This window comes from Hermetia illucens, chromosome 5, assembly GCF_905115235.1.
Source record: "Hermetia illucens chromosome 5, iHerIll2.2.curated.20191125, whole genome shotgun sequence".
Taxonomy (NCBI): Eukaryota; Metazoa; Arthropoda; class Insecta; order Diptera; family Stratiomyidae; genus Hermetia; species Hermetia illucens.
Genome location: NC_051853.1, coordinates 64696957 through 64724210, shown reverse-complemented (window position 1 = coordinate 64724210; position 27254 = coordinate 64696957). Strand labels below are relative to the sequence as shown.

At 41.2% G+C, this 27254-nt stretch overlaps 2 protein-coding genes across 3 annotated transcripts in view; one reads left to right on the top strand and one right to left on the bottom strand.

Annotated features, from left to right (window-relative positions):
* Window positions 1-51: 51 nt before the first annotated feature.
* Window positions 52-18659, top strand: LOC119658066. Of its 2 annotated transcripts, XM_038065323.1 has the most exons (9): window positions 52-470; window positions 688-1659; window positions 1725-1832; window positions 14198-14604; window positions 17276-17396; window positions 17451-17696; window positions 17760-17873; window positions 17931-18299; window positions 18362-18659. In XM_038065323.1, the coding sequence occupies exons 1-9, from the start codon at window positions 381-383 to the stop codon at window positions 18632-18634; spliced, it is 2700 nt and encodes an 899-aa protein (XP_037921251.1). In that variant the 5' UTR covers window positions 52-380; the 3' UTR covers window positions 18635-18659. The 2 variants fall into 2 exon arrangements, with proteins under 2 accessions (XP_037921251.1, XP_037921252.1); XM_038065324.1 differs by lacking the exon at window positions 1725-1832 and having other exon boundaries at window positions 688-1491.
* A 5170-nt stretch (window positions 18660-23829) lies between these two features.
* LOC119657550 (transforming growth factor beta-1-induced transcript 1 protein) overlaps window positions 23830-27254 on the bottom strand; it is a 66981-nt gene continuing 63556 nt past the window's right edge. Inside the window, exons 3-5 of the mRNA XM_038064503.1 lie at window positions 25301-25522; window positions 24486-24719; window positions 23830-24409 (exon numbers count right to left, since the gene is read on the bottom strand). Coding sequence (XP_037920431.1) covers window positions 24332-24409; window positions 24486-24719; window positions 25301-25522 — 534 coding nt within the window. The 3' untranslated portion in view covers window positions 23830-24331. The remainder of the gene's footprint in view (window positions 24410-24485; window positions 24720-25300; window positions 25523-27254) is intronic.

The following is a 27254-nucleotide window of genomic DNA, read 5'->3' as shown; positions in this document are numbered from 1 at the left end:
AAAATCGATACACTCCAGCGAACACTTCTCAGGTGTCACGATGTCCTGTGCATTACCTTACCCTCTCGATACCACACTGACCCTATCAACATTTATCCATTACTTTCACTGTGTAGAACTAATCCTATGCATTCAGGATCAAAACTCGTTACTTTTCGAGGCTCACAGAGCCCCAGTCAAGTTTTGAATGTCGGTTGCGTTTTGTTTTGAAAATTTTTTGTTGTGCATCGGTTTATTGTTTAGCTACGTCAAATACTTCACAAATAGTTTGTTTTTTGTCAACACTGGAGACAACCGTTTTTGTGTATTTGTTAACAATCAAATAGTGAGGTTGTATGTGAATGTGTATAATTTTAATTACAATTTATTAGTTCGATAATATGGAAAAGTGTCGAAATTTAACGCCTTGCACTTTAGAACTTTTGGATGACCCCGCGTTGAAAACTACAGCGGCAAATTATGATTTTAAGGTGAATGGATTAGATATGGATTCTTATCATTTTTCTCTCTTTAAACGTAAAATTTGGCTATATTATTTTCTTTTCCCCATATTTATATAATTTTCGGGAATAGTATATATGTGGCGAATTTAAAACAATTGTGGGTGGGCTTAGTTGAAGTATCTTAAATTGTTGGATGGTTTTAAATAATTTTGGCCCCAGAATTAACAAATACATAAAATTTCAGTATGTACCTGGCGAGCAGTTTCAGAAAGTCATCAGAACTGTACAGCGTGACCGATTAAAACATAAAAAGGACAGTATTTGGAGTGAGTTTTGCCATTATAAAAGAAGACCCACTATTGTTAATGTCAAAGAAAAGGATTCAGTCTCAAAGTATGAAGTCAAACCACATCAAGATCACCGAAATATAATCAAAACTAAAACATCGACAATAAAGATTATATCAACGCCTATGGTAGAGAACAAATCGGATAACCAAGAGTCCCCAAGCCCTGAAGAGTCCTATCGGACGTACAAAGTCCCAAAGGTCCGAATAATGACCGACGAAGAAATCAAGAATGTAGTCGAATCCGCCTTTAAGGAAGTTATGGAGCAAACGGGGAATTCGCAGATTGTTAATCAACTACAAACCAGCCGCCAAGAGAAAAAAAAGCCCGATGGAGAAAAAGTTGAAACCATACGTGAAAGATCCTTCGAACAACAACCAACAACTTTACCGGAGGAAGGAGAAACAACACAGATAAGTGCAAGATCAATAAAAACCTCTCGTTCAATAAATACCGCACGTTCAATGAAAACGGCGAGGTCTTCAGTTTTGGAGGCTGTATCACAAGAAGTAACTAGCCCATCGATTGACCTTATGGAAGACCTACACTCCAGTCCTTACTATGAAACCAACACCGAGGTGGTTCAGCTGGTAAAGGTGTCGGCAAGGTCGCAACTGTCGACCCGTTCAATCGATTCTTCTAAAACTATTGAGACAAGTAAATCTAGCGAAAGGACCAGCGAACTTGATGAGCAAGATACGGTGAGTGTAAAATCTGAAGATGGAGAAATTATTCTTGATAACGCCGTTGATAATATCGTGGTTGAGGACAAGGTGAAAGAAGAGAAGAAAAGAATTCCAGATATAAGTATTGTTCCCAAACTGACCTGTATTGAAAGAGATGAGTTACGCAAATTTCTTGGAGTAGAGGTAGGAGGAAACTTGATATCTTTTAGGGCTTTTTTGTGGATAATGTTCATCTTAAATCTCTCCAGGAATATATACTTAGCTCTGAAATAAATGTGGATCGTTTCGATGAGGAAGCTAACTCATCAAGTGACGATGACAGCAATGAGAAGCTTGTTGAAGAGAAGGAACCAAATGTATGTTGTAATTTATACCGCATGAATCTTGGCTTTCTTACTTTTCAAAGTTTTGTTCCGAACTTCAAATTTTATCATCAAAGAATAGAATAGAATTCCTACATATATATGAGTAGCTAATTACACAGCGAATGAAAGTTAGAATAGAATGATGTAATGACTCAATAGATTGGCGATGGCACGAAGACCATCCTGAGGGATCGAAGTCAATCAAACTGGGGAGGAGTCCCAAAAACCCATAAAGTTGGCTATATTGACCATGAAGACCGCACGCAACTACTGAAACTCTTTTGAAGTGTTTCGTCGACACATGTTTGCAAGCCCCTATGCCACGTGAGCCGTGAAATGTAGGACGTCCTTTTAAACACAAATTTTTAGGTGTTTGAGATAGCGCTCCTATCTAGGTCGACTCCAGCCACCCATGATTGTTTTGCATAAGTAAATTATACATTATTATAAGTAATGTATTTTTGCATAAGTAATTTACTAATTCGTTATGTAGATTTGAACAGATGATGTCCCTTAATGGAAGCCATTCTCCGATTACAATGGCATGCTTTCGTTTATAATAATACGAATTATATTGAGCGCAAAGCCGCCAATTCTATTGACCGAAACTTGGCCAGAGCTGAAAATAGTATTGATGCGGACTTAAGACCTCACAATTCTCAAAAAAATATTTTCAGCTCTGGCCAAGCTTTGATCAATAGAATTGGCGGATTTGCGCTCAATATAATTCGTAGTCATGATGTGTTCTGCGAATTATATAAAGGAGCACTTAACATCTGCGAGCCGCTTCGGTCACGCTGCTCCCAGGGCACAGGTGAGGCAGCGTCTGATGATTTGCCTCTGCCCTGGTAAGAAACCGTAAAGAGAAGATGACTTGCAACAAAAGGGCCTTTAATTGACACGCTCCGATTGCGAATCACGACTATCGTAAGGTTCACTGCGATCCACTTCACATTCAACCTCACCATGTCCACTACGAAGTTATTGGATCCGATCTATATGTTGACGACGTCGCACAACTATGGCGACCCTTTATAAACTGCGGAAAACGAAACATAGTAAGCACTAGATAGATTATAATGGTACATTCAAGACAGTCGGGCTTGTCTAATCCGAAGCGATGCAAATATTTCTCATAACCACACTTAGGTAGTAATTGAACTTTTCGTGTCTTGGTTTGACCTACTTCTCAATATACAGGATCAATGTATAATTCCAGTGACTTTTTTAGAATTGTTTCACGGTTGCAGCCACCTCCTATGCAGTTTATTCCTAGTAGAATTTCGAAAATAAGTAGTCAATTCGGAATTGTCTTCTATCTTCGCCAGAAACAGTGAGCGTCGTTTGCTGAAAGATGTATTGGGATCGCCCCTGTGATGACACATGCAGCTCCACCCGATTTTGTTCTATATCCGCTGCGCATTTTCAGCGCAATTGCCCGGTATACTAAACTTACTCTTTTCCGGTTCATATCATTGTCTACTGCCTCCTTCCAGATAGGAGCAGCGAATAGCAACATCGATTTCACCACCTCTGCCATAAGCACCTTGCGGCAATAATTTGGCTTGCCGATGTTAGACGTCATCTTTGCTAGAAATGAACTAGCCTTTGGTAACTGGTATCTGATGATCGATTTTAAGACGACTTCGTCGTTACTAATCCGGATATTGACAATATTGTTTTCAACGCAATTGGTGATAATAATCACCTCCAACTGTTCGTCCGCCAGATCGAGTTTAACCATTTGTAGACACGATTTGATGGGATTAATGGGTTCACTTTCAAACAGTTTCACGTTCTCTAGATACTTCGTAATTGGAATTCCCGCTAGATTGCTTCAAAAATCAATCAATATTGCCTCGGCTGACACAAGAAGGCTAAACACTCCACCATATATGATGTTTTAGAACAGGATTCCCAATGTTGAGCGTTGGGGAACAATTGTTGTCACAATATGCTTTTTTGGCTCTTCATTGTTTTTGCACCACCTTATCAAGAGGTAACTTTTGAGAAACCAATTAATAATATCAGGAGCCATATCAACCACAATTTAATTGCATAGTTTGTCGAAAGTCCGATAAACAGAAGGTGTCTGCTGTATATCACTCTGCCAATATCTTCCCCATAGATAGATAGGACGATATGAAGAGGGCAAGTCGAGCGGTTTTTGGGGATTACGTAAAAGAACTAATTTCTGTCTCTGCCATTGGCTGAGAAACACTTTTTGCACCAAACACGATTTAAGTGTTCTTGAAAGCCACTTAAGTATGGTCTTCATAACCTACTAGAGCGCTTCGTTTGGAATGCCATTCAATCCCGGAGACTTTTATCTCAAATACTTGCAAAGATCCCTCATAGTTTCTCCTCGGTAGCCCCAGGGATATAGAAGACGTTCAGTTGAATGTAGGCTGATGTCAATTTTCCTCCTGTTGTGGAAAAAGTTGTCATTATTTTGTACAGGCATGGACACATTATTCATGAAAATTTCCGTCTATTTATCTCCTTTATTAAGCATTCTTCCTTCCCAATGTTTTACTTTCCCTCTTGCCTTCTGTCAAAGTCTCTTCGCCCGGAGGAAGGAAGATCTCAATGTAAATATTTCCTGGTTCCATCAGTAGTTCGGCTTTCTGCTGTGATTGTGGCGGTCATTGTGGCCTCACATGCCTCGGTTATAAGTTGCCATTACATTCGGTCCATGAACTCCTTTTACAAGCACCAGGATTGTACTCACCTCAAAAGCCTCGATAGATCCTTGTGTTTTTTCTTCCTGGACGTCCTCTTCCAATGCTGAGAAAATTAATCCGGTGGCCGGTGTGGGTATAGTGCTCGCCCATCCGCCATACCAGGCCTATTAGCGACCAGGTACTAATGTCTATCAGGTCAACGATCGAGTCTTATCTTATACCTTGAAAAGCAGCACACAATTGTAACGTATGATAACCTGCTCCGTGAAAGTTGCCAATAGGACCTGGCTCCTAGTGTTCGTTATCCAGTTTTCCGCCTCTAAGGTTTAAGTTTTGAAATCACCAGTGATTATTTCATCTCTATCGCATCGGATCACATTATAGCGCTACACTCTTGGTTTGATTCATTGTCCAAGGGTTGCATTCCTTCACTTCTGCAGGTATTAACGCCGAAGTCAAGAAATTATCTAATATTCTCACGGGTATATTCGTCGACTGACATTTCTTTCGTGAAAAAGCTTTTTTTCTTCTTGAGAGTTTGATGAACCCCTGAAGGCTCACTGCCACCGCCCATAATTCGTCCGCTTGCTTTCTCACCTGCCTTACCTTAAAGATGTATTACCTGCGATTCAGACGTGACTGCCATTTGCTGCTTGGGCGCTTTCTCCAACAGTATCTGAACGTAGGACAATTGAATGCCTGAGACCAAAGCTATTCCCCTTTCCCTTCATGAATTTGTTCGAGAAGTCTCCTAATAGAGTGTGGTTCGCACCCAAGTCCAGCCAAGTATCCAACTTGGCGCGCTTATCCCTTGGGCGTGATGGAGTCCTGCTTCTTTTATCCCTCGCTGTCAAGTGAGGCTGTGGAAAGAACTAAATTAGGGTCTTACCAAATTGTTTCTGAAGTTCCAGCGAAACAAAGACACAAACACTCTTTTCGGGTTTCTTGAATACTTTATTTAATTTATCACTAACTTTCTACCTTAAACTTAAATAACCGAAAAATCTCCACTCCAAGAGAACTCCAACTCGATTCCAACAGAACTTCCGACCCGACCCGACTCCAACGCGTTTGACTTCCCCACGACTAGACTTCCACACGTATGACTCCAACCACGGCTCCACTCCAACACACCTGACTTCCGTACGTTTCCGCGTTGCTGCAGTTTAAATATGGAAAGTCCATTAGTAGCAACCCGGAACTTAAGTTTGTTTGAAAAAGTCCAATCAAACAAAAACTGCACACACAACAGTCAACCGTTGGCCGAGGTCGTCAGAATATTCCCATATGTTATGGTGCTGGTGACGACATCGCCCAGTAGCAAGCCGGAACACGGAATCGCTTGCATTTTGCACATTAGCACATGTGCATGTTGTATGTTAGCACATGGGCAAGGTTGCTGTTGTTTATTATGATATGGGATCAGTCAGCAACGTACGCTGACCTTGCAGCAATCACTACCGATGATTGCTGACGCTGTTGATGTGAACTTACAAGATCGATTGATTGTGGGAAATCGCTTAAACATTCTCCCACCCGAGAAAACTTCCTGCTGAGGCGGAGCATTTTGTTGACGGTCATAATAACTTCGGTTGGTCCTGATGATCTGCTTGTGCCAGATGAGTAATCTGTGGTCGTTGAACTTATTACCTATTATTACAAAAGATTTTCTTCTTACGAATTACATAACGAATTACAAGATGTGTACATTTTGCACTTATTTTCTAATGTTACAAAGTTATTTCTTACGGAATATAGTTTTATCTAGTTTACAAAAAATCTTTACATGATGCTTATTAGTTACGGTAATGATTGCTTTAAAAATTTTTTGTTCATTAATAGCTTCCTTACAGTTTTTTTTTTTTTTTAATGGAAGCTACTTTACAGCGTAACAACAGTTTCTATTTAACTTTCTGTTGATTAGTAACTTCCTTACAAGATTTAGATGGAAGTAACTTTACAAAATGTTAATTTAATTGAACTTACTAGTAACTTCCTTACAAATATTTTTTTTTAAAATGGAAGTTACTTTACATTTTTTTTTCGTAATTTTTCTTGATGTAAACATCTACATATAGAAAGAAGTTATACGTTTGTATTGAAAACAGACTTTCATACTTGACAATGTTAGTTTAGTAAACTATTACTACTGTTTTTTTTTTTTTTTTTTTGGTTAATCACCCAACAACAATACTAAAATCATGCATGCATTAAATTAAACACAGTAAGGATCATGAATCTTAGGACGCGGCATGGGTTTTATTTACATTGCCGTGAAAGCTAATTCATGAACCTTAATTCGTAACATGGAATATATTTACATTGCCTTGAAAAAAACTAGATACTCACTTCAACTACTATATTTACAAATCCAATACATATATACAGTGCACCCTCTTGGTCAATTTTGTTATACAATTGAAGTGGTGATTCCTTCACCCCTGGTTTGTTCCCCTGACTCTCGCCAACTCCCTGGCCTAAAGGAAGCCCGACTTCCTGTCTCTCCACCTCAAGCTCCACGCAACGGTGTTGATCAGTTTAGTCAACGACGAGAACCGGGTGCTAAAATTGATAAAGCCCTTCGATTCCCCATAATCTAAAGAGACGCAACTTATTATTGAATTTTTTATCACAAAGGGAGTGACAGGTAGATCCCCTTGCAAAAAAGGAGGACCTTCAAACCATAGCTTATGGTTTACAAATTTCCGGGGGAGCATTCCTCTTGATGCACAATCAGCCGGGTTTAACTTTGACTGTACATAATGAATTTCAGAAGGAGCGAGAACCTTTCTAATTGATGCGACCCTACGCTTTACAGCCTTATTTTCAATTTCCTTCTGACTTCGGATCCAAGCGAGGGCTACCTCAGAATCAGTGTAGGCTAAGCACTTTAGTGGAATTGCCCCTAAGCTTTTTTTGACATCCCTTAATAATTCGACTAATAATACCACGCTTTCCAGTTCGAGCTTGGGAATGGTACAAAGCCCTTCGGCTTGACCAACCCGGGCCTTCAGAGGGGTAACTCGCCCTCTTGATGCAATAAGACGGACGACGTAACCCCGATGTGTCTTGACTCTGCTATAAATAACGGCAGCGTATCCATCCCCCGAAGCATCACTGAAACCAACTAACTCAGTTACGTGGCTCTCATTACCGTACCCAATCCATCTAGGGATTTGGACCTGATTCAAATCTCCTAATGAAGCAAACACTTTTTCTATTTGTTCTTGGGCAACTCCTGAAATCTCTTCATCCCAGCCATAACCTTCTTGCCACAACTTCTGAATTTCGATTCGTAGCTTCATAATAACGGGCAATAGCCAGCCAATGGGATCAAACAGAGATGCACTCACACTCAGGATGTTTCTTTTAGTGAACATAGTAATTTTTCTTATCTTGATACTATACTGAAAGCAATCCTTTTGAGGATTGTAGTGCAACCCCAGGATCTTTAAGTCACTCTCGGCCTTTTGCAATTCTACAAAGGAATCAATTTGTCGCGATCTATCTATGTTTTCCAAAACTTCGCTATGGTTACTGGCCCACTTCGTTAGAGACATCTTCCTCTTCTCCAATGTTACCGAAATTTTTTTAATAATTTCCTTGGCAGCACCAATGCTTGTTGCCCCATACAACAAGTCATCCATGTAGAAGGCGTTTTTTACTACCCATTTTGTCTCCTCATCGGGTGCGTTGTCCTCGGCTACCTGATGAAGTGTCCTAATCGCCTGCCAAGGAGCGCAATCAATCCCATAGGTCACTGTTTTCAGAAAATACTCCTGAATAGGTTCCTTCGGGTTAGATCTCCATAAGATTCTCAGTCTTAACTGGTCCTCTGGTTTCAGCAAAATCTGGCGATACATTTTAGTAATATCACTGGAGAAGACAAATTCAAATTTCCGACTACGGGTAACAATATCAAAGATGTGGGTTTGTAACTTTGGCCCAGGAAGAATTGCTTGATTAAGACTAACGCCATTCGACGTTGGACTGGAGGCGTTAAAAACATTCCTGAGCTTCGATGTGGTAGCATCCTTGCGAATCACACTCAGGTATGGTATGTAATAAACGTCTCCACTAGTATCACCTCGGAGTTCAGTAGGGACCTCTTCCATATGACCCAAGTCCCGATATTCTGACATGAACTCGTCCGATTTCGTTTTGAGTTCGGCGTTCTTTAACCACCGTTTCTCCTGGCCGAGAAAATACTGAACTGCCTTGTTAAATGAGTTTCCCAACTGAATATCCTCCTGACGCCACGGGGTTGGTACAACATACCGACCGTCTTCAGTTCGATAGTGCTGCGATTGGAATAGATGTTCACATCGCTCTTCATCCAATTCAACCCTCTCATTTTTGTCAATGGGCATGTCCCAAAAAGACCTTAGGTTTTGCTCAAGTTCCTCCAAGGAAACATATGAGGCCGTAACTTTAGAAGCAGGCAATGCTGCAGAACCAGATACTACCCACCCAAATCGAGTATTTTGAGCTAAAAATCCTTCCACAACTTCCACTCCTTCCAAAAATAATTGAGGAAGGACATTGGAACCTAGAAGAACCGGAACATGCGAAGCGTGATCTGTAACTGGATCTGCCAGCCTCTTGCCTGGGAACAATGAATTTATTCCCCTAGGTGGACGAGGAAGACCCCCTTTGGTAACTCGCTTGACTACCAGCGCCTTCGTTTCCACGTTTGAGCCATCCTCTAAACTAAGAGTCAACCCGACAATTGAAGACACTCTTCCTGCGGATACTCCTCCCACTCCGGATACTTCCACATTGGTTCTCTTCTTAGTTAGTCGCAGCCTTTGAACTAACTCCTCAGTGATATAACTGCTCTGGCTACCCTGGTCGACCAAGCACCGAACTGAAATTACACTTCCATCCTTTGCCTTTATCTTTATTACAGCTGTGGGCAATATAGTTTCGGAATGGGCAAGTTTTGTAGAGTTTTCTGCGTGATGAGAAATACTCCCTTGCATGTATGACCCGCTCGATCGATCTTTGCCGGGATGCAATACTGTTTCATGCTGCCCATGACAAAGCTCACATTTCAAAAACTTACGCCTTTGACATTCCGTACCATTTTTGTACTTATGGGAGGCACAGAAGACACAGATACCATAATGCCGGAGAAGATCCCCTTTGTCCTTGCTGTTTATTAACCGTGGACATTTTAATACCAGATGATCTTCCATACAAATGTAGCATGGAAACCGCTTAATTTTTCCCCCTTGTGCTTTTGCGGCAAGGGAAATTTCCCTATGCGGTTTTTTTCGACCACCTAAGATCTCTGCCTTCTTAGCAACGGAATGTTCTTCTGCTTGAACCTTCGCGAGTCCGCCTAACCCCTCCCAATTGGGAGACATAACTATGTATCTATTTTCCAGGAATAGATCAATATCATCAATTGTTACGGGAAGTTTTGGCTGTTTAAGCAATGAGTCAAATTCCCGTCGGGTGGAGATATCCATTTTACGGGTAAGGATAAAAGGTATGAAAGGTACACCTTGATCACAATTGAACCCAGCCTTCCTCAGGTTTTGAACCACTGAGCGCATTGTATCAAGTGCCCTTCCAATGGTACTGGGGTCTTGTAATACTATCTGGGGAAGATCTATGAGGGCCTGGATCTCCTTTTCAACCAGCGCCCGAGGATTACTGTAGCGTCGTTCCAGAAGTTCCCAGGCCTTATCGTAGTTTTCCCCATGCACTCCTAAGTGCTCTACGACTCTCCTCGCATCACCTTTTAATTTGCTCTGCAGCATCATTAGCCTTTCAGCTCGCCCAATATCAGATCCTTCATAGACTGATTGAAAAATACTACGGAAAGACTCAAAGTGACGAAGATCCCCATCAAACGAAGGAATATCAGGGACTGGTGGACAAGGACGAGGTCTATGACCGCGATTCCAATAAGGAATGCCTTCGGTCTCGGAGCTTCTTAGCCCGAAGCCTCTTGACGGCAACGGTATGTCACCAAAAGGTATGTTCAAGTCATCGCGAACCCTGGGAAACCATTCTCTAGAGAACAAGTTTTCCGGCTGTTTTGTCGCGTCCTCCGACTCCCCTTGAGCTTCATTAAGCTCGACTGAAGGTCCGGGGCGTGGACTTGATGTTACCCTTCCACCTGTGATTTCTATATCGACGGGAGAGCTTTCGGGAATGAGATCGCGATGAACACGCCCAATCAGCTCCTTAGTAGCATTGTAAATACCGATCATAACGGATAGTTTATTTTCTCGGAAATAGACTATGTCCTTAGAAGCGTTTTGGCGAAGAAGTTGGCTGTGGCCGGCGAGGAAATCCCAATAAAGCTGTTGCACTTCTTCCCATGCCGCAGCAAAACGCTCTCGCGTCCTTTTTTCTTGCCGGAGTTTGACTAGGGACTCCCGCACACTTTCAAGTTTTGCGACCCTTTCTTGCTGGGCATCAATAATTGCCTGAATCTCCATTCTGGCTAAATTTAAATATCGCGATAATACCAAGCTCCGCGGCGATAGTAACTTTGCGCCTTTAATCTGGGCGCCGCAACGACAATAATTTTGCGCCCTAAGATTTAGGCGCCGCAACAATAATAATTTTGCGCTCTAAATTTGAGCGCCTCAACGATAATAATTTTGCGCCCTAAGATTTAGGCGCCGCAACAACAATAATTTTGCGCTCCTAATTTAAGCACCGAATCAATAATTTTGCGCTCTTAAGTTTGAGCGCCGCAACGATAATAATTTTGCACTCTTAATTTGAGCGCCGCAACAACAATAATTTTGCGCCCTTAATTTAGGCGCCGCAACAACAATAATTTTGCGCTCTAAATTTGAGCGCCGCAACAACAACTTTGCGCCCTTAATTTAGGCGCCGCAACAACAACAACTTTGCGCCCTAAAATTTAGGCGCCGCAACAACAATAATTTTGCGCTCCTAATTTGAGCGCCGCAGCAACAATAATTTTGCGCTCTTAATTTGAGCGCCGCAGCAACAATAATTTTGCGCTCTTAATTTGAGCGCCGCAACAACAATAATTTTGCGCCCTAAGATTTAGGCGCCGCAACAACAATAATTTTGCGCTCCTAATTTGAGCGCCGCAGCAACAATAATTTTGCGCCCTTAATTTAGGCACCGCAACAACAATAATTTTGCGCTCCTAATTTGAGCGCTGCAACAACAACAATTTTTGCGCCCTTAGTTTAGGCGCCGCAACAACAATAGTTAGTGATTTCCACTCCGCAATGGCAACACTCTGAACGGGGCACTGAATACGTGGGAAGCGCAACACTGTAAGGATCTATCCTTTGGTCTGAACGCGCCCACGTAACAACAAAATAGTGCACTGAAAACGTAGGAGACGCAACACTACAAGGATCTTTCCTTTGGTCTGAACGTTCCTATGTTGTTCCAGCACAAACAAAGCACCGATAACTTTACCGATGTACTATATGAACCGTTCAGTATTGTCGTGGCGGAACACTAACACGTTTGTAAACTACGCACTTATTAACAACAATTTGCACAAGAAACTTTATAAAAATTCACTATTTTATAAATTTTAATTTACAGATACTTACTTGAAGGATCCTAATTTGGTATCCTATCCGGCTCGACGGACCAATTGTTCGAGAAGTCTCCTAATAGAGTGTGGTTCGCACCCAAGTCCAGCCAAGTATCCAACTTGGCGCGCTTATCCCTTGGGCGTGATGGAGTCCTGCTCCTTTTATCCCTCGCTGTCAAGTGAGGCTGTGGAAAGAACTAAATTAGGGTCTTACCAAATTGTTTCTGAAGTTCCAGCGAAACAAAGACACAAACACTCTTTTCGGGTTTCTTGAATACTTTATTTAATTTATCACTAACTTTCTACCTTAAACTTAAATAACCGAAAAATCTCCACTCCAAGAGAACTCCAACTCGATTCCAACAGAACTTCCGACCCGACCCGACTCCAACGCGTTTGACTTCCCCACGACTAGACTTCCACACGTATGACTCCAACCACGGCTCCACTCCAACACACCTGACTTCCGTACGTTTCCGCGTTGCTGCAGTTTAAATATGGAAAGTCCATTAGTAGCAACCCGGAACTTAAGTTTGTTTGAAAAAGTCCAATCAAACAAAAACTGCACACACAACAGTCAACCGTTGGCCGAGGTCGTCAGAATATTCCCATATGTTATGGTGCTGGTGACGACATCGCCCAGTAGCAAGCCGGAACACGGAATCGCTTGCATTTTGCACATTAGCACATGTGCATGTTGTATGTTAGCACATGGGCAAGGTTGCTGTTGTTTATTATGATATGGGATCAGTCAGCAACGTACGCTGACCTTGCAGCAATCACTACCGATGATTGCTGACGCTGTTGATGTGAACTTACAAGATCGATTGATTGTGGGAAATCGCTTAAACAAATTCACACAGTTCATTTATGCATTTCGCAAGTGACAGTGAAAATTTCTTCTTTTGCACACTTCCACTTAGTACCAAAAAGATTATTGTCTATCCGAGGACAATCCATATTCCTGTGACGAGTTTCGATTGTAATGTAAAGTGTTGTTGTCTTCGATTGTAATTTCAAAGCTTGGAATTTCTTTTTGATCCCGGTGTCGATCTAAACTCTACTTCATTATTATTTTTGGTAGCATTAGATGTCAGAGTAGCCAGGTTTCCCACCACAGGGGGTCTACGATAGCTGAATATGGATGTTCGGGAGCTAGGTGCTTATTCCTCCAAACAGCCGCTACTAGATTTGTAAAGCTTGGTACATTGGGTTGGGGTTTTTATTATATTTGGCTTGCCCATAAGCATGTCAATCCGCTTATGTGCATGGTCATAACACATCTACCGGGTTGTCCCTTATCTGCATGAGGGGACGCACTTGATGGAAGATATGCCGCTAATCAAGATAGTCTCCCACTGACGATCGACAGGCGGATCGATAATGTAGTTCATTACGGTTTTTGGGGGCCGATGCTTTTTGCCTATACGATTAGGAGTGTATCCTTTTGGCTCCGCTTTACATCCGGAGTTCACGAATTCACGTTTGCTTCTAGCTGCTGCCCAGCATCCAAAAGTATGGCGTCGCTTAGAGGTGAGAAATGATTTAGACCTGCGTTTCCGATAAGCTTCTGCACATTCGTAGACGTCCTGCGATTTTTTTGCAGTTGTGAGTATTCTTAGGGAGGGCTCAGAGAAGGAACTTTACTTCACCGCAATTGGCAGTGCCGATCAATGCCTATTTCAAGGATGAAGTTCACACTAATGGATTCTAACTCTATCTAACAACCCTGCTGTCTTTGGATACTGGCATGAGATTGGAAAAAAAATAACAACTTCAACTCAAATTCAAAGGGACTCCCAAAAGGTTTGAGGTCTAAACTACTAGTACATAACTGCCGACAACAGGGACAGGGGATTTGCCTTCAGATAATTACTTCGGTTTTAGTCTTATGCGCCTTGATATTGGCACCAATTTACAATAGAGCGTAATCAGACATTAAAAACCACTAAAACTGTTCAAGGGACAGAGAAAAGCTAACACAAGATCGAAAACTTGCGGCCATTTTGACCCGATCAAGGATACCGGGCATGAAATTCTAGACGCACACTTGAATGAATTCATATCTTTTTTAAAATTAAGTAAAATCAACAACTCATTACTCTAATACGATTTTTCAACAGATCCAGCCATTGGTGCGCATTCGTCAGCCGACTCCCCGACGTGTCATGCTAAAGCTTGAAGAAGATGTTATTATAAAACCGATAAAATCTTCTTCAACCATTCAGAAGAAAAGTGCCAGAATTGCTGAGTCTCCTCGAAAGAGAGTACCATTATCGGCTCGAGTAAATACTCCTCGAATTAACAAGGAGAGCCATGTTAAGTCCCCCGAAAAATCGTCAAAGGTTTCTCTTATTCCTCTAAGACCATCGCCTGCCGTGACTCCTAGAACTCCCAAGAAGAAAAAGAACGCATCTCCTGCAGTAATATCTGACATCAGACAGCACGAACTGAAACAGGAGAATATATTACTGATGGCGAAAATTATGGGACATCTTCAGAAAATTACTCAAACAATTGAGCGAATAAGGTAATTACTATTATTATATGTACGAGAGGTTCTGTTTCAGGTAACTATTGTACTTTTGTCCGAATCAGAATGTGCTTAGTTTTGCCATTAGGAGAGCACACTAGCCTAAAGACTTCGTTAAAATGTTGGCCACGCCTACCCAAACTACTATGCACAAGTAAAACTAAAGGTTTTTAGATAAAGTAATATTTATACCTAATTTTATAATAGCATGAATAAGGTTGGGCATAAGTCGCTGAGCGTCACTTCTTGCTCTCATGGCTTGGGTTCAAATCGGCGTTTAGGTTATGAATATTTGTGTTTGAGTTGTGCTTGTTCTACTGCTTCAGCCTTATAACTTGGCGCAGTATTAAGTGTGACAGCAACGGAACTCGAATGTAGTCTTACTCTAAATGAAATAAAAAATAATAATATAAAAGAAGCAAATGTGCTAGACCCAAGTACCTGGCAGTATCTGCAACGATCTACTAAGTATCGAACGAAGGCTTTCTTTGGTGTCCTAAGTTTATTCAAGGAGTACTGGTAACAGTATAGGTCATAGTATTGAGTATAATTCTGGAAAATTCGAACGAAATCTAACTATTAATAATAAAGTTATAAAAGGTTAAACTTTTCTATTTCCTGTGAATTTATTGCATTCTTTGACGCATATGACGTCTCCATCATCTAAAGTGAACTCATGTGAAGGATGGATCGCATGGGAACATTTTGGGTTCCCTTTTTAGTTTCTTTCTTCTTATTTGTATATCAGTATAAATTACTCGAGGCAAACATATGCATATATATATCGTAATGAATGCGGGTAATGTCCAATTAAAATGCATACATATATAGGTTAATACTAGCGGTTTCATCAATTACGTAGAAATGTTAGGCCGCTGAAACTGGTAACACTGCGCACGGAGAGTACTTAACCATACCTCACTCCTGTCAGGCTTTCAGGTTCCGAAGGTCAGTAGCGCGTGAACGACAACACTATGAAGCTCGGTAACTACGAAAAAAGAATCGCGATTATTGCGTTGCACCAATGTGGGGAACATGCCGAACAATTTTTATAGTTTGTTAAAAAAGGTGCCGATAAACGAACAATTCATTTTAAGGACATTAGTTCGACATCGAGAAACAGCTGATGTAGTTGACAGGCCGCGGGAGGTGTGCCCACGCTCCGTACGTCACCCAAATGTCGTGCATGCTGTGCGTGTTGCAATCCTCTTCGCAAGCAGAAACGAATGCCGGCGGAAATTGGCATTTCAATCTAAGTATGAATCGTATTTTACAAGAAGATCTCGGTGTCGGTGCGTACCCGGGGTGCATTAGCCATATGTTAACGCCAAAACTGAAGGAAATACGGCAAACTCGGTGTGCTGCTCTTCTGCAACGATTTCCCGGTAAAAAGTATCGCAAAATTCTAATGCGATGGAACTTACACCGATTTGGAGAGTTTGAAGGCCAGCATCGCCGCTTCATACCGTGCGTGAATCGATTCATGCATGGCCTCACAGTCTTCGAACCTCTATAGCTGCTAGCGGCGGTCATTTTGAATATTTTTTTTTTCGTTTGGAGCTCTTCTCCACTGTCCGAGTATCACCCTCCTCCGATATGGCGCTTTCCTGCACGTCACTTGCCTATCTCCATTAATACTTCGAACATTTTTTATACATGCAGCTTTGTTTCTGCCGACTAAAGCACTGAATTTGATATCACCCGGGCAACAGCACTAAGTCCGCTGTTTTATCAAAATTTGTAGCTATCCTGACTTCTATAGTTGGGATTGTTTAGTGCCATCAGCGTTACCGCTACGCTTTCGTTAACATTTGCCTCTGTCATCGGGATACATTGACTTCTGATCAACCAATAAAAAACTTTGTCGGAGTACGGGCCAGATATTCGCGAACGTATTAATGAGAAGCCAAAAATGGCAGCGAATAGGTGAAACAATGCAAACAGCCGCAATTTCCTTGCAGACTCTGCCAGTGCGTCGACCTCGAGCTCCATTTCACAGAAATGGCCGAGGATATTTGATGTTGGTCGTAATGTTCCTATGTTTCACACTAAAACACTGGACATGGCTTCACAATTTTGATTTTTTGTTCTATTCTCTAAAATGAAAGCGCTGTTGTGGTTGTACGAAACTCGCGTATGCATATTAAGAATATCGTGTAAAATATCGTTTTTCGGTTGAAAGTTGAGCGCCATTCGTATAAAATACTAATTACTATCCTCTTGTTAAGCAAGGATCACAGATTTGACTCTCTTCCATTTCCAAAATGTTAATCGTTAGTCACAGTTCCTGGCCTTCCGACTTTCGCGAATTACTTTGGACTTGAGGTTGATTTTATATAAATGGCGCCCAGCGTGGGGTTCTATTTTTTATTATTTATGGTTTACTACACGCCAAAATGAGAGATTTCAGCAGGACATTTTATTTCTAAAATTTGTGCTGTATTTGGACATAATCGGAAATAATAACGGAGGGCCTTCTTGGAAAATGAAATTTTATTTATGGCAATAAGCTTTATTCACATATCGCTTGCAATCCTCTGATTGTAAAAAGTCTATAAATGTTTTGCACTTTATTTACACCTGATCTTTGTTCAGATGTAATCTGATCCTCCCCTCTGACATTCCAATTTCTTCCCTGGATGTACTTAATAATCTTCTAAATTTCTAGGGACAACCTTGATGACATACCGGAACCGGATGGCAATCTAGATTTGAAGCGTCGAGAAAGAAGAGCTGAAGAATTTACTGCTCGGTTTGCTCGAAATTATTTATACCAAATAAGCCGATTGGTAGGTTTTTTCAAATATAACAGTGCCACCATATATAACATCCTTATGTTTCAGATGGAGGAAATTCGCGTCATACCAAAAGAACAATGTTTATCCAAAAGCGATAACGATTTTCCAATGAAAGTATGTAATCTGTTTAGCACCTTAAATCAAGCGATACAATCGTATATGAAACATATGAGCAGCTTCATTGTGGATCAAAACCCTAAGAAGCTTGGAACCCTGCTTGAAGTGATAACAGAAGCAACAAAATTATGCGTTCATAAGAAAATCCTTGAGAAGGCAGATGCAACAGTACATGTATGGGTTATTTCTTTTAAGTACCAAAAAATACATTTCTCAGTCTTTCAATATTTTTCACAGGAAGTGCTTCGAAAAGCCAAAAGTTTGAAGACATGCTTGCACGCAAATCAGGAAAAATCACTCCAAATTCCACAGCTAAAACAAAAGAAAGCAAAAAGTCAGAAACCACAAAAGGTAATTTTTACTGTTTATATGAAACTACTTTCGTAACCACTTTTTCCTAAATATTAGGGAGAAGCTGATGCACCGAAGCCTGCCAGAAAACTATCTATGTATGATACTATTCCGACAAATTTAGCTGCTACAAAACGTAAATCAGGACATAGCTTGAAGGGAACTGCACGCTCCAAAACTAGTATCCGAAGTTTGATGCCAAAATCAAGTTGTGACTCCAGAGCGGCATTCCACAAATCAGAAAAGAGGATAAACCAAAAAATAGCCAGTACAAGGGTTCCAAGCAAGCCCTCATTGCCATCGCCAACTCCTCATCCTGCACGTATTGAGGAAAGTGAAAGCAAAGAAGATGAGTTGTCAATTGAGAGTCCTCATATAGATAATGTGAACACGCAAATTGAAACGGTTAGAAGTGAAGATATGCAGGTGAGGTTCTCCTTGGGAGAAATAAGTACCAGTATTCTCATTCAATTCTTCTTATCGTCTAGGACGAGTTAACACCTAAGTCCGGTGAAAATCTTGTAAAGGATATTATAGCTAATGTGAACGAGGGTCAAAATATAGATTCAATGCATTCTGCAGAAAGAGATAAGGACATTAACAATACCGTAATTGAAGCACTGGAGTCGATAACAAAGCAACAAGTACAGCAGATTCTAGGACCGTTAATGTCGAATCTTGGAGCCTTTGTATCAAATAAGGTAATTCGTGATTTGACGTCGATACATATTTATATCTACAGACAGTTTGTCAAGCCTTAAACAAAAAAATTATCTTATGGCACCGTATAAGAAAGGATTCCAATTCATGCAATTTTGAAATGAATGATAGGAACAATTTCATTAAATCGGCTGCAGTTATGAGAGAGGTTTCAATAGTGTCTACGTTGTATCAGCTAGAATTGGCACCCTAGCTAAGGTGGTTCGTCTATACTTTTCGTAGTTTATAAGCTAGGTGCTGAATTTCTTTATTAAGACTTTTCTTAGGAGGAAGCTTGCGCTTTTCCTATGTAAGTGCCACATTAAAAGATACGACTAAAAAATGTTTCTTGGTCACTCTGAAAACCTTGAGCCGCTGCAAATGCCTTGTATCAAAATAAAGTCTATAAAAAAGTATAGTGGTGCAAAGCTTGATTTTAGAAATCGTTTCAAAATGCTATGTTGAAAACGCTAGAAAGGACAACTTGCTTAGTAGATCCCACAAACCAGCATGAAGGGATTATTTTCTCTCGTCTCGCTCAATAAGGAATTAAACTTTGGTTGTCCTGGTTGACATGCTCTTCCCGGAGATATGAAACACATTTTATCACTTTCTATCCTATACTGAATAAAAGAAGCAGCATAAAAGACGCAATAATCATCCTGAGTGACCGGAGATGACCAAAAGGGGAGAGTAACCCCAAAACCTAAAACGATGCCGAAATCGGTCGTGAAGGACCGCCCGCAAATGTTGAAGGAAGGGTGGCACACCATCTTTTCAGTGCCTTCATCCGAGTGTGCCAATAACTCAGAGACCATCCATATAAGGAGAGGCATCTTCCAGGGGGATTCGTTGAGTCCCCTTTGATTTTGCATGGCACTGAACCCCTGACTACTGAATGATGCTAAAGGCCATGGTTTTGCAATAAAGTGTGGCCCAAGTGCTAAGTGCGAACTGATACACTTGCTGTACTTTGATGACATCGAGTTGAATGCTGGTACTGACGACCACCTTCGAAAGCTGTTGTGAAAAGTAGAAATGTTCAACCGTGGTATTCGGATGCAGTTTGGATTAGACAAGTGTTGAATCTAAGCCACCCGCAAAGGTCATCATGAGCCGTACCCTGGACGTAGCATTGGTGACCTTCACATCCAAGCTACAACCGAGACAGACTTCTACAAGTACCTAGGAATTCTCCAAGGAACCCATGCTCGAGTTGGGGATCTGGAGGATGCTCTGCTGTGCGAATTGCTGCGACGCGTGAAGCTGGTGCTGAAATCGCATCTCTCGGGGAAAAATAGGATAAGCGTATTGAATGTATTCGCTATCCCTTCACTGGCTTATGTATTCGGAACATTGCCGTGGACGAAGACCAATCTGGAAAACGTCGAGCGGCGGATACGGACTACGATGTCCAAATTCCGAATGCATTGTCCAAACTCTACTGTGGAGTGGATGAACCTGCCTCGGAACATCGGAGGTAGGAGCGTGGTTGACGTGGTGGCACAACATTATCGCCAAGTCGACTGGCTGCGCGTTTATTTTTACAGCAAAGAGCTGCCGAGTCCCGCATGCGGCTGTCTGTAAGGACTGACTCCACTTAACTTGAAGGATAGATCTCTCAATCCTCTGAGTGGGATGAAGTCGGACCAAGAGCGGATCGGTGGATAGAAGTCGAAGGCAATGCACGGTGCCACATACCGCACAATAAGCCTGACGTACTGTTAGTTGACAAAACGGGTCGCTCCGCGTATATTATTGATGTTGCTATTCCCCATAATACCAACATTGAACGGAAATATGTGGAGAAAAAGGTGAACTATGAGCCACTGGCTCGGAAAATCAAAGGTTCAAACCATGCGGAAATACACCATTCTACATACGTGCTCGATGCTGCGGGGAGTTCTCGACGGATTCTCCCACCAACCTACCACCGGCCCCCACCACCAGTATGTAGCATCGTCCGATATTGTGACAACTTGGAAATAAATAATAAGTAAGCAAGACATTTCGCGTCATCATACACGTTTGTCCCTCAGATAATAGATATTAGTGGTTCTGGAAAGCCCTCCTGATTAGGAGCAGTACTTGGATAAGAACTTTGCCTCGCAGCATTCCAGTTGTTATCGGGTGTTGTTTGCTAACGAGATCCTTGTAGTTTACTCTGGATTGGCGACCGCCAGGGGTGTTGTCCAGGGTGCCATGAAGTTCATAGGGAAGGGTTTATTAAATATTTAAATCTTCTTGTCAAACCTTCTCAAAGATTTTATCGTGTACATCCCCTATTCGCTCGCCGGTGGACGATTTTTTTTTGTTATTTTTTTTCTATTTGATTTTCAATATTTGTGCAAGTGATAAGCCTACAGCAGCAGATTCGAACCCGAGGAAACGAAATCAAGAGGCTGATGCGCCACCAACTCTGTGATTACACCACCCAAACATTTAACATAAAATTATTAAGAGGAACCTAATGATCAATGTGACTCTGCTTTATAGTTATCCTTGCCCGGGTTTAGGAGTACGAAACAAATATTTTCGCATCTTTGCAGATTGGGGAGTAATAATTATTCCGAAAAACTGTAGTGAAGATATAGAGGATAAAGTGTTCTTCCAGATGGCGGCAGCTCTTTAAGTAATTCATTGGTTAGGAAGTTATTATTTGTCCCATTTCTGGCAAGCTGGTTGAACATTTTAGAGACCTTTATTGGGGATGTGCGTAATTTTACAAGTATATTGATGACATTGGGTGTCTCGTTCGGCATAAATACTTTGACAAGGAGTTGCAAAAGCGTTTCCGTTTTGTAAGCATAGTCGGTTACCGATTTGCCTGAGGTCTGTTTGATGGAAACCTCAGCTACTGTTGGGTTTGCGATTTTTTTTAGCGACCATTACTAATTAGTAGTTGGTGTCAGCGTGGTGATTCTGTCCCGCTAAGAATGCTTACAACTTTCGATTTTTGTCTATTGAAAGCTCTTTCTTGAGTCTTTTGGTAGCTTCATCTTCACTGTTTTTAGTTTTCAGCGATCTCGCCTTTGTCCTTTCTCTTAATTAGTAATAGTTCCAGAATTGTATTGTTGTATCTATTAGAACTACAATATGCTCTTTGAACATCATTGCTTCTTAGTTTTCTTTTATTGTCACTGTTAAATATGGCAGTGCATTGTCAGTGACTTCGTTGATCCTTGGTTTGATGTGAGAACAGAAGGTTCGGTCGAAGTTGAATTACAGTTTGTAAACCTAGCATTTGTTGGGACATCGGTAAGGGTGTTGAGAAGTAATTATTTTCGTTACCCCAAAATCAATGGCGTATAGCATTTTCCTACTGTTCGATGGCTAGTATGTAGAGAAGCCGCCTGTTTGATTGAGTTTAATAACTGCACTGCGCAATCTTTACCTCTACATGTTTGTTCCAAAGAAATTTTTTTATCTAGCGTGACTCCCAGATATTTCACTTCTTCGGAGAGTTGAAGGGTAGTACCCCTCATCTCAAGGAGGCAATGAATATGAATATTTTATGAATAAAACCATTGTGGTTTTATTTGGATTAACTGACAGACCATGTCTGAAGCAACAACTGTCTATCAAATCAAGCGTACGTTGTATATTCCTACACACCGTTCCAAGATCCCGATCAACAGCAAGCACAGCCACGTCATCAGCATAAGTTAGAGCGTGTATTGGCAAATTTTGCAGCTCAGCTAGTAGTGAGTCAACCAGCATACTCCACAGAAGTGACGAAAGCACACCTCCTTGAGGGCAGCCCTTCGTTGTTCCGCAGTTAGATAGCGGTCGACACCCACCTCAGCGCACAGCAATCTCTGCGTTAGCATCGCATGGATCCACTTAATTAAAGCATCATCAACACCATGCTTTGACGGCATCGAAAAATTTTTGAAAAGGCGCACATTCAAAAGCCCCTTCAATATCCACGAACACCCCCCATCGCGTACTCACCATTCAAAGTTGCATCCTCTATCTTTGTGACCAAATAATGAAGAGCAGACTCACAGGACTTTCTACCCTGGTAAGCATGTTGGCTTTTATTAATTGGGTGCGACCTAAGTGCGTTTCCACGAATGTGACGCTCCACCAGTCTCTTCAAACCTTTCAGCAAGAATGAACCTTTCAGCAAGAATGAAGTCAAGCTGATCTGTCTGAAGTTCTTTGAATTAGAATAGTCATCTTTCCCAGGTTTCGGTATGAAGACTATCTTAACCTTTTGCCAAGAGGAAGGCACGTAGCCCAGAGTAAGACATCCTCGAAAAATATTTCTTAGAGGTGGCTCTAAGTGCTCCATGTCCTCCTTTAGCATTGCCGGATGCCAGGTGCTTTGAAATGTTCAAAGGACAGTATGGCAGCTCTCACCTTTTCATGGGTACCAACCGCTTTCGCAGTGTTCCAGTTCCCCTTGCAGCACTTGGCTGTTGAAGGGGTTGCAAGAGCCGTCAACTCTTCCCCTGCCACTTTTCAAGTAAGAGCCGTCAACTCTTCTCCTGCCACTTCTCAAGCAAGAGCCGTCAACTCTTCTCCTCACTTCTGAGCGTATGGGGCTATCTGCCCTAGTAAGATAGCGAAAAATATCTTATAGATGGTACTCAGCAAAGTGATACCTCTATAATTGCAGCACTCTGTGATATCTCCCTTTTTATGTATGAGACAGATAATGCCTCGTTGCTAATCGTCATCGTCGCTGTCCCATACCTTGAACACAAGTTGATGAACCACTTGGTGTAATTGTTCGCCTCCATATTTAACCAGTTCGGCTGTAATTCCATCGGCCCCAAGCGACTTATGATTTTTTAGTCGATGAATTGCACGGACCGTTTCTCCTAAATTTGGTGGTTACATTATTTGTCCGTTGTATTCAGTTGACGGGACTTCCAACTCGCCGATGTTCTTGCTGTTCAGTAGCTCATCAAAGTACTCAAACCCATCGCTCCAATATGCCCACATTCTGTCGGAAATCAGATTTCCCTCTTTGTCTCGGCAGGATGAGCATTGAGGTGTATAAGGTTTCATCCGGCTGACATGTTGGTAAAACTTCCGCGCCTGGTGCGGTTGCTCCTTGTACTTTTCGAGTTCACAGACTTGTTAGTTCTCCCAGGCTTCCTTTACTATTCTCAAATTGGTCCTAGAATCACCAATCCTACATACCGTCAAGAATAAAAAAAATCCGTAGATGCGTATGTATTAATTATCCGTCTCAGCTGCTTTCACTTAGCATTGAAATAATTGAAATACGTTGAAAGGAATAAAGTAGAGTAAAAAACCGTTTTATTCCCTAAAACGTGGAATTATCGCAGAACATTAACAAAATATATTCATAATTCTTCAAATGGATGTTTAAAGTTTAAATGTGTGTTTAAGCAAAAAAGTACGCATAAGCGAATCAATGTTTAATTTGGGATATAAGAAAGAATCAAGATTAATTTTTAGTTCAGTTTTTGTTCTTGTGGTCAATCGTTTTCTATTCGTAAGCGTAGTCATTGGTCTCTTTCTTATCTTATTTTATACCCTAAGCGCTAAGTCTTCAAGTTAAAAGCGTCTGTAGAATATCGTAAATCAATGTTGCGACGCCCCTTGTTATAAAAAGATTCCTACATAAATGCAGAACATTTTCCAATAAATCCAAATTGTAACTTTTCTCGAAATTTTGTCAAAACTATACAAAAAAAAATCATATGAAATATGTGCATTTCAACCCATCGTTCATTGTTTAAAAATCTCAGTTGTCACTTTCCGGGGCCACTTGCACAAATTTACGCCGTACATGCTGTGCACAAAGGTTTATTGTCCTCCACTGCAAACGTATCACTTGTTATGGCTTTGTTGCATTTCTGAAAGGGAGTGACAACAATTATCCTGATCGACTATGGTTTATTGTGGGTTCAATGATTAGGAGCGATGTCTCACCTTGCACTTGAAGCAGTCCTTATGCCACTTTGCATCGAGAGCAATAACAGCTTTGTCGAGGATCGGCAGGGTGCAACCTGTGCACTTGGACGCGAACAGCTTCTCGAAGTCATCCTTACAGTACGCTTTACCCTCACGCTCATAGAATGGGGCTCCAGAAATTGGCTTGTTGCACGTACCATTACACACAAAATGCTCCTCGTGCCATGTTTGTCCGAGTGCTTTTATCACTTTCTGAAAATAGAATTCAGATAATCTGAAATCATCTCAAGATCCTAATTATGTATTTCATCAATAGATTCGTATTGAGTGGATGTTATCTGAAAGAGCGATTCGAGTAGGGACTTAAAATATGACTGAAAGTCTGACGTATGTAGATAGTATACTATCAGCAAGATAACTGAGGCAGGTATTCCCCGGTCTAATATCAAAATTACGCTGAATGGGCATTGGGAATGGGTATCCACTCATTGCTCAACAATATCATTAGCTAATTCACTCAAAAGTGGCTCTTCCCGTCACGTCTTCTGGTGCCTCCCACTTCCACTCCCATTTCGCTTTTTGACCCCGATACTGTTTCTGCGCTACCTAAAAATAAATGTACGTAATTTTAAGACCGAGTACATAATTTTCTTAATGGTTTTGTCTGTTGTGTCGGTCTTGTTGCTAAAATTATCCAGAGGAGGAAAAAGCGCAGCTGATGATGAAATGAGTTCAGTATCGGGGCCAGAAAGTAATGACCAGCAACAATATACAAACATAATACCAGTCGTACGTGGATTACTCATACGATATACTTTGGCCGGGCTACTCACCTCACGAATTGGCTGTTTGCACGCGAAACACACATCCGAGTATTTACTTGTAAAACACGCCACACAAACTGGCTCGCCATCTTTCTCGTTGAACGTGGGATCCTTGATGGGTGCTCCACATTCGCGACAGACGAAGTGCTCAGGATGCCATGATTTACCGAGAGCTGTGAGAATTTTCTGTGTAATAACTTGATTGCATTTGTTGCACTTGACATCGGACGACTGAAAAGAAAAGCAGAAATTTTGTATTGTTAGTGAAAATGTAAATATTTTGAAAATCACTTTCTGTAAGTCATCATGTTTTGACATTTTATACAACATTAACAATGAGGTCAGGATCTTCACCTTGCTATATAAATTCACCGAATAATTCCTACTTAAAGTCGGCCAGATAGTCGCCAAGCATCTTCCAGGCTAATTCGCCTGGTTTTAGAAGTTAATACACTCTTACAATAGAATGAAATGTTTTCCTAATCAGCGCTGTGTTGACGTCAATTCAGTAATGGGTGAGCATAGACAATATCTATGATAGAGAAAGAAGACGAGGCAGATCCGGCCTAAGATGGCGTAGATCTTTAGGGGTATCGAATTGGTAGACCTCGGCGCAACACCAGGGTGTCTGCAGTTCCTTACTAAGGCAGGCCGGATACCGGTTGTTGCGCCGTTCAGTATGATGCATAGGTACTTTGATAAGTGGTACAAAATATAAATTTTAGAGCAAAGTGCTAAAGAAAAATGTTATTTCCAGGGACAAATGAGCCTTGCAAAGTCTGTCGACCAAATATACTTAGTAGAATTAAACCGGCAAGGTTGACTAGAATCCAGATGACGGACAGATGGTTTCGGTGCTATACTATACTTGTAAGGAATTTAATAGTTTTTTTAGTTAATTTATAGCTCCTTCATGAAAATTACTTGCGATAACCCAAAGCACTAGAAGGCATTAAGAAATCAGCACTACCATCAACGGAGCAACAGTAATCCTAGTTTCGCGCCGAGGTCCAGCAGGTCGATATACCTAGCAATTGTCTGGCGTGCTGATCTACGCTATTGTACGCCATTGCAACATCTATATCATATGTGCTTTTTCTATCATTCACTTTCCGGACTGGATCATCCTCGCCCATGCAGACAGCCTACTAAGTTAGTTTTCATCCATTACCTTCACGATAGTAATATCGCCCATAAATTTCTTCTCTATGTTAATCAATAAATCAGTTTTGCAAAATTAGGATAGTCCGAGGATGGGTTTAGAGTCCCAACCAGACCTTGCACCGAGCAGAATAAAAAAACTGAAGGAAGTAGTCCTGCATTTAAGAGAAAGTATCAGCAAATCTCCTGAAAATCCAGGATCTATTGATCGCTTGCTATCCTGTGTATATCATGGCAATTATCCCTTGTGCCTAATCCAAATTCCAAATTAATATATTATTCGTAAAAAGAGAATGATCACATTCGATATCCTGAGGTTCAAAAAACAATGTTGTGTTTCATGCAGCTACAATCCACAAGAACAGTTTGTAGTATCTTGCAATGGTGTCCTTTCCAATACTTATTTTATCATATAAAAATGCAACTTCTGGGAGAGCTAATAGCGGTTGGTTCAATGGAAATGAAGCCTTTCAATCTACCTTCAAACAAAAGCCTCTTCGTTGGTCCTGCTATACCAAAAATACTACCATTTGCCACCTGATACTATTGCAGTCCTACAAGCATGCAATAGCCTCAAGATTGAAAAAGTTGTATTTTATTGCTACTGCCTTATTGCTTGGTGCCATGGTGGATATATTTATTCAAAGCACTGCAATGAGAGCAGCTCATGGGCTAATTCGATTAGAAAACAACGGATGTGGGGGGCACAGAGCATTGGAAGAGTTACTGGGAGGACTGAATCCAGTTCTTACAATGCCTTCCGATTCTCGTGTCCCCATACATCTGTTTGGTAGAAGATATG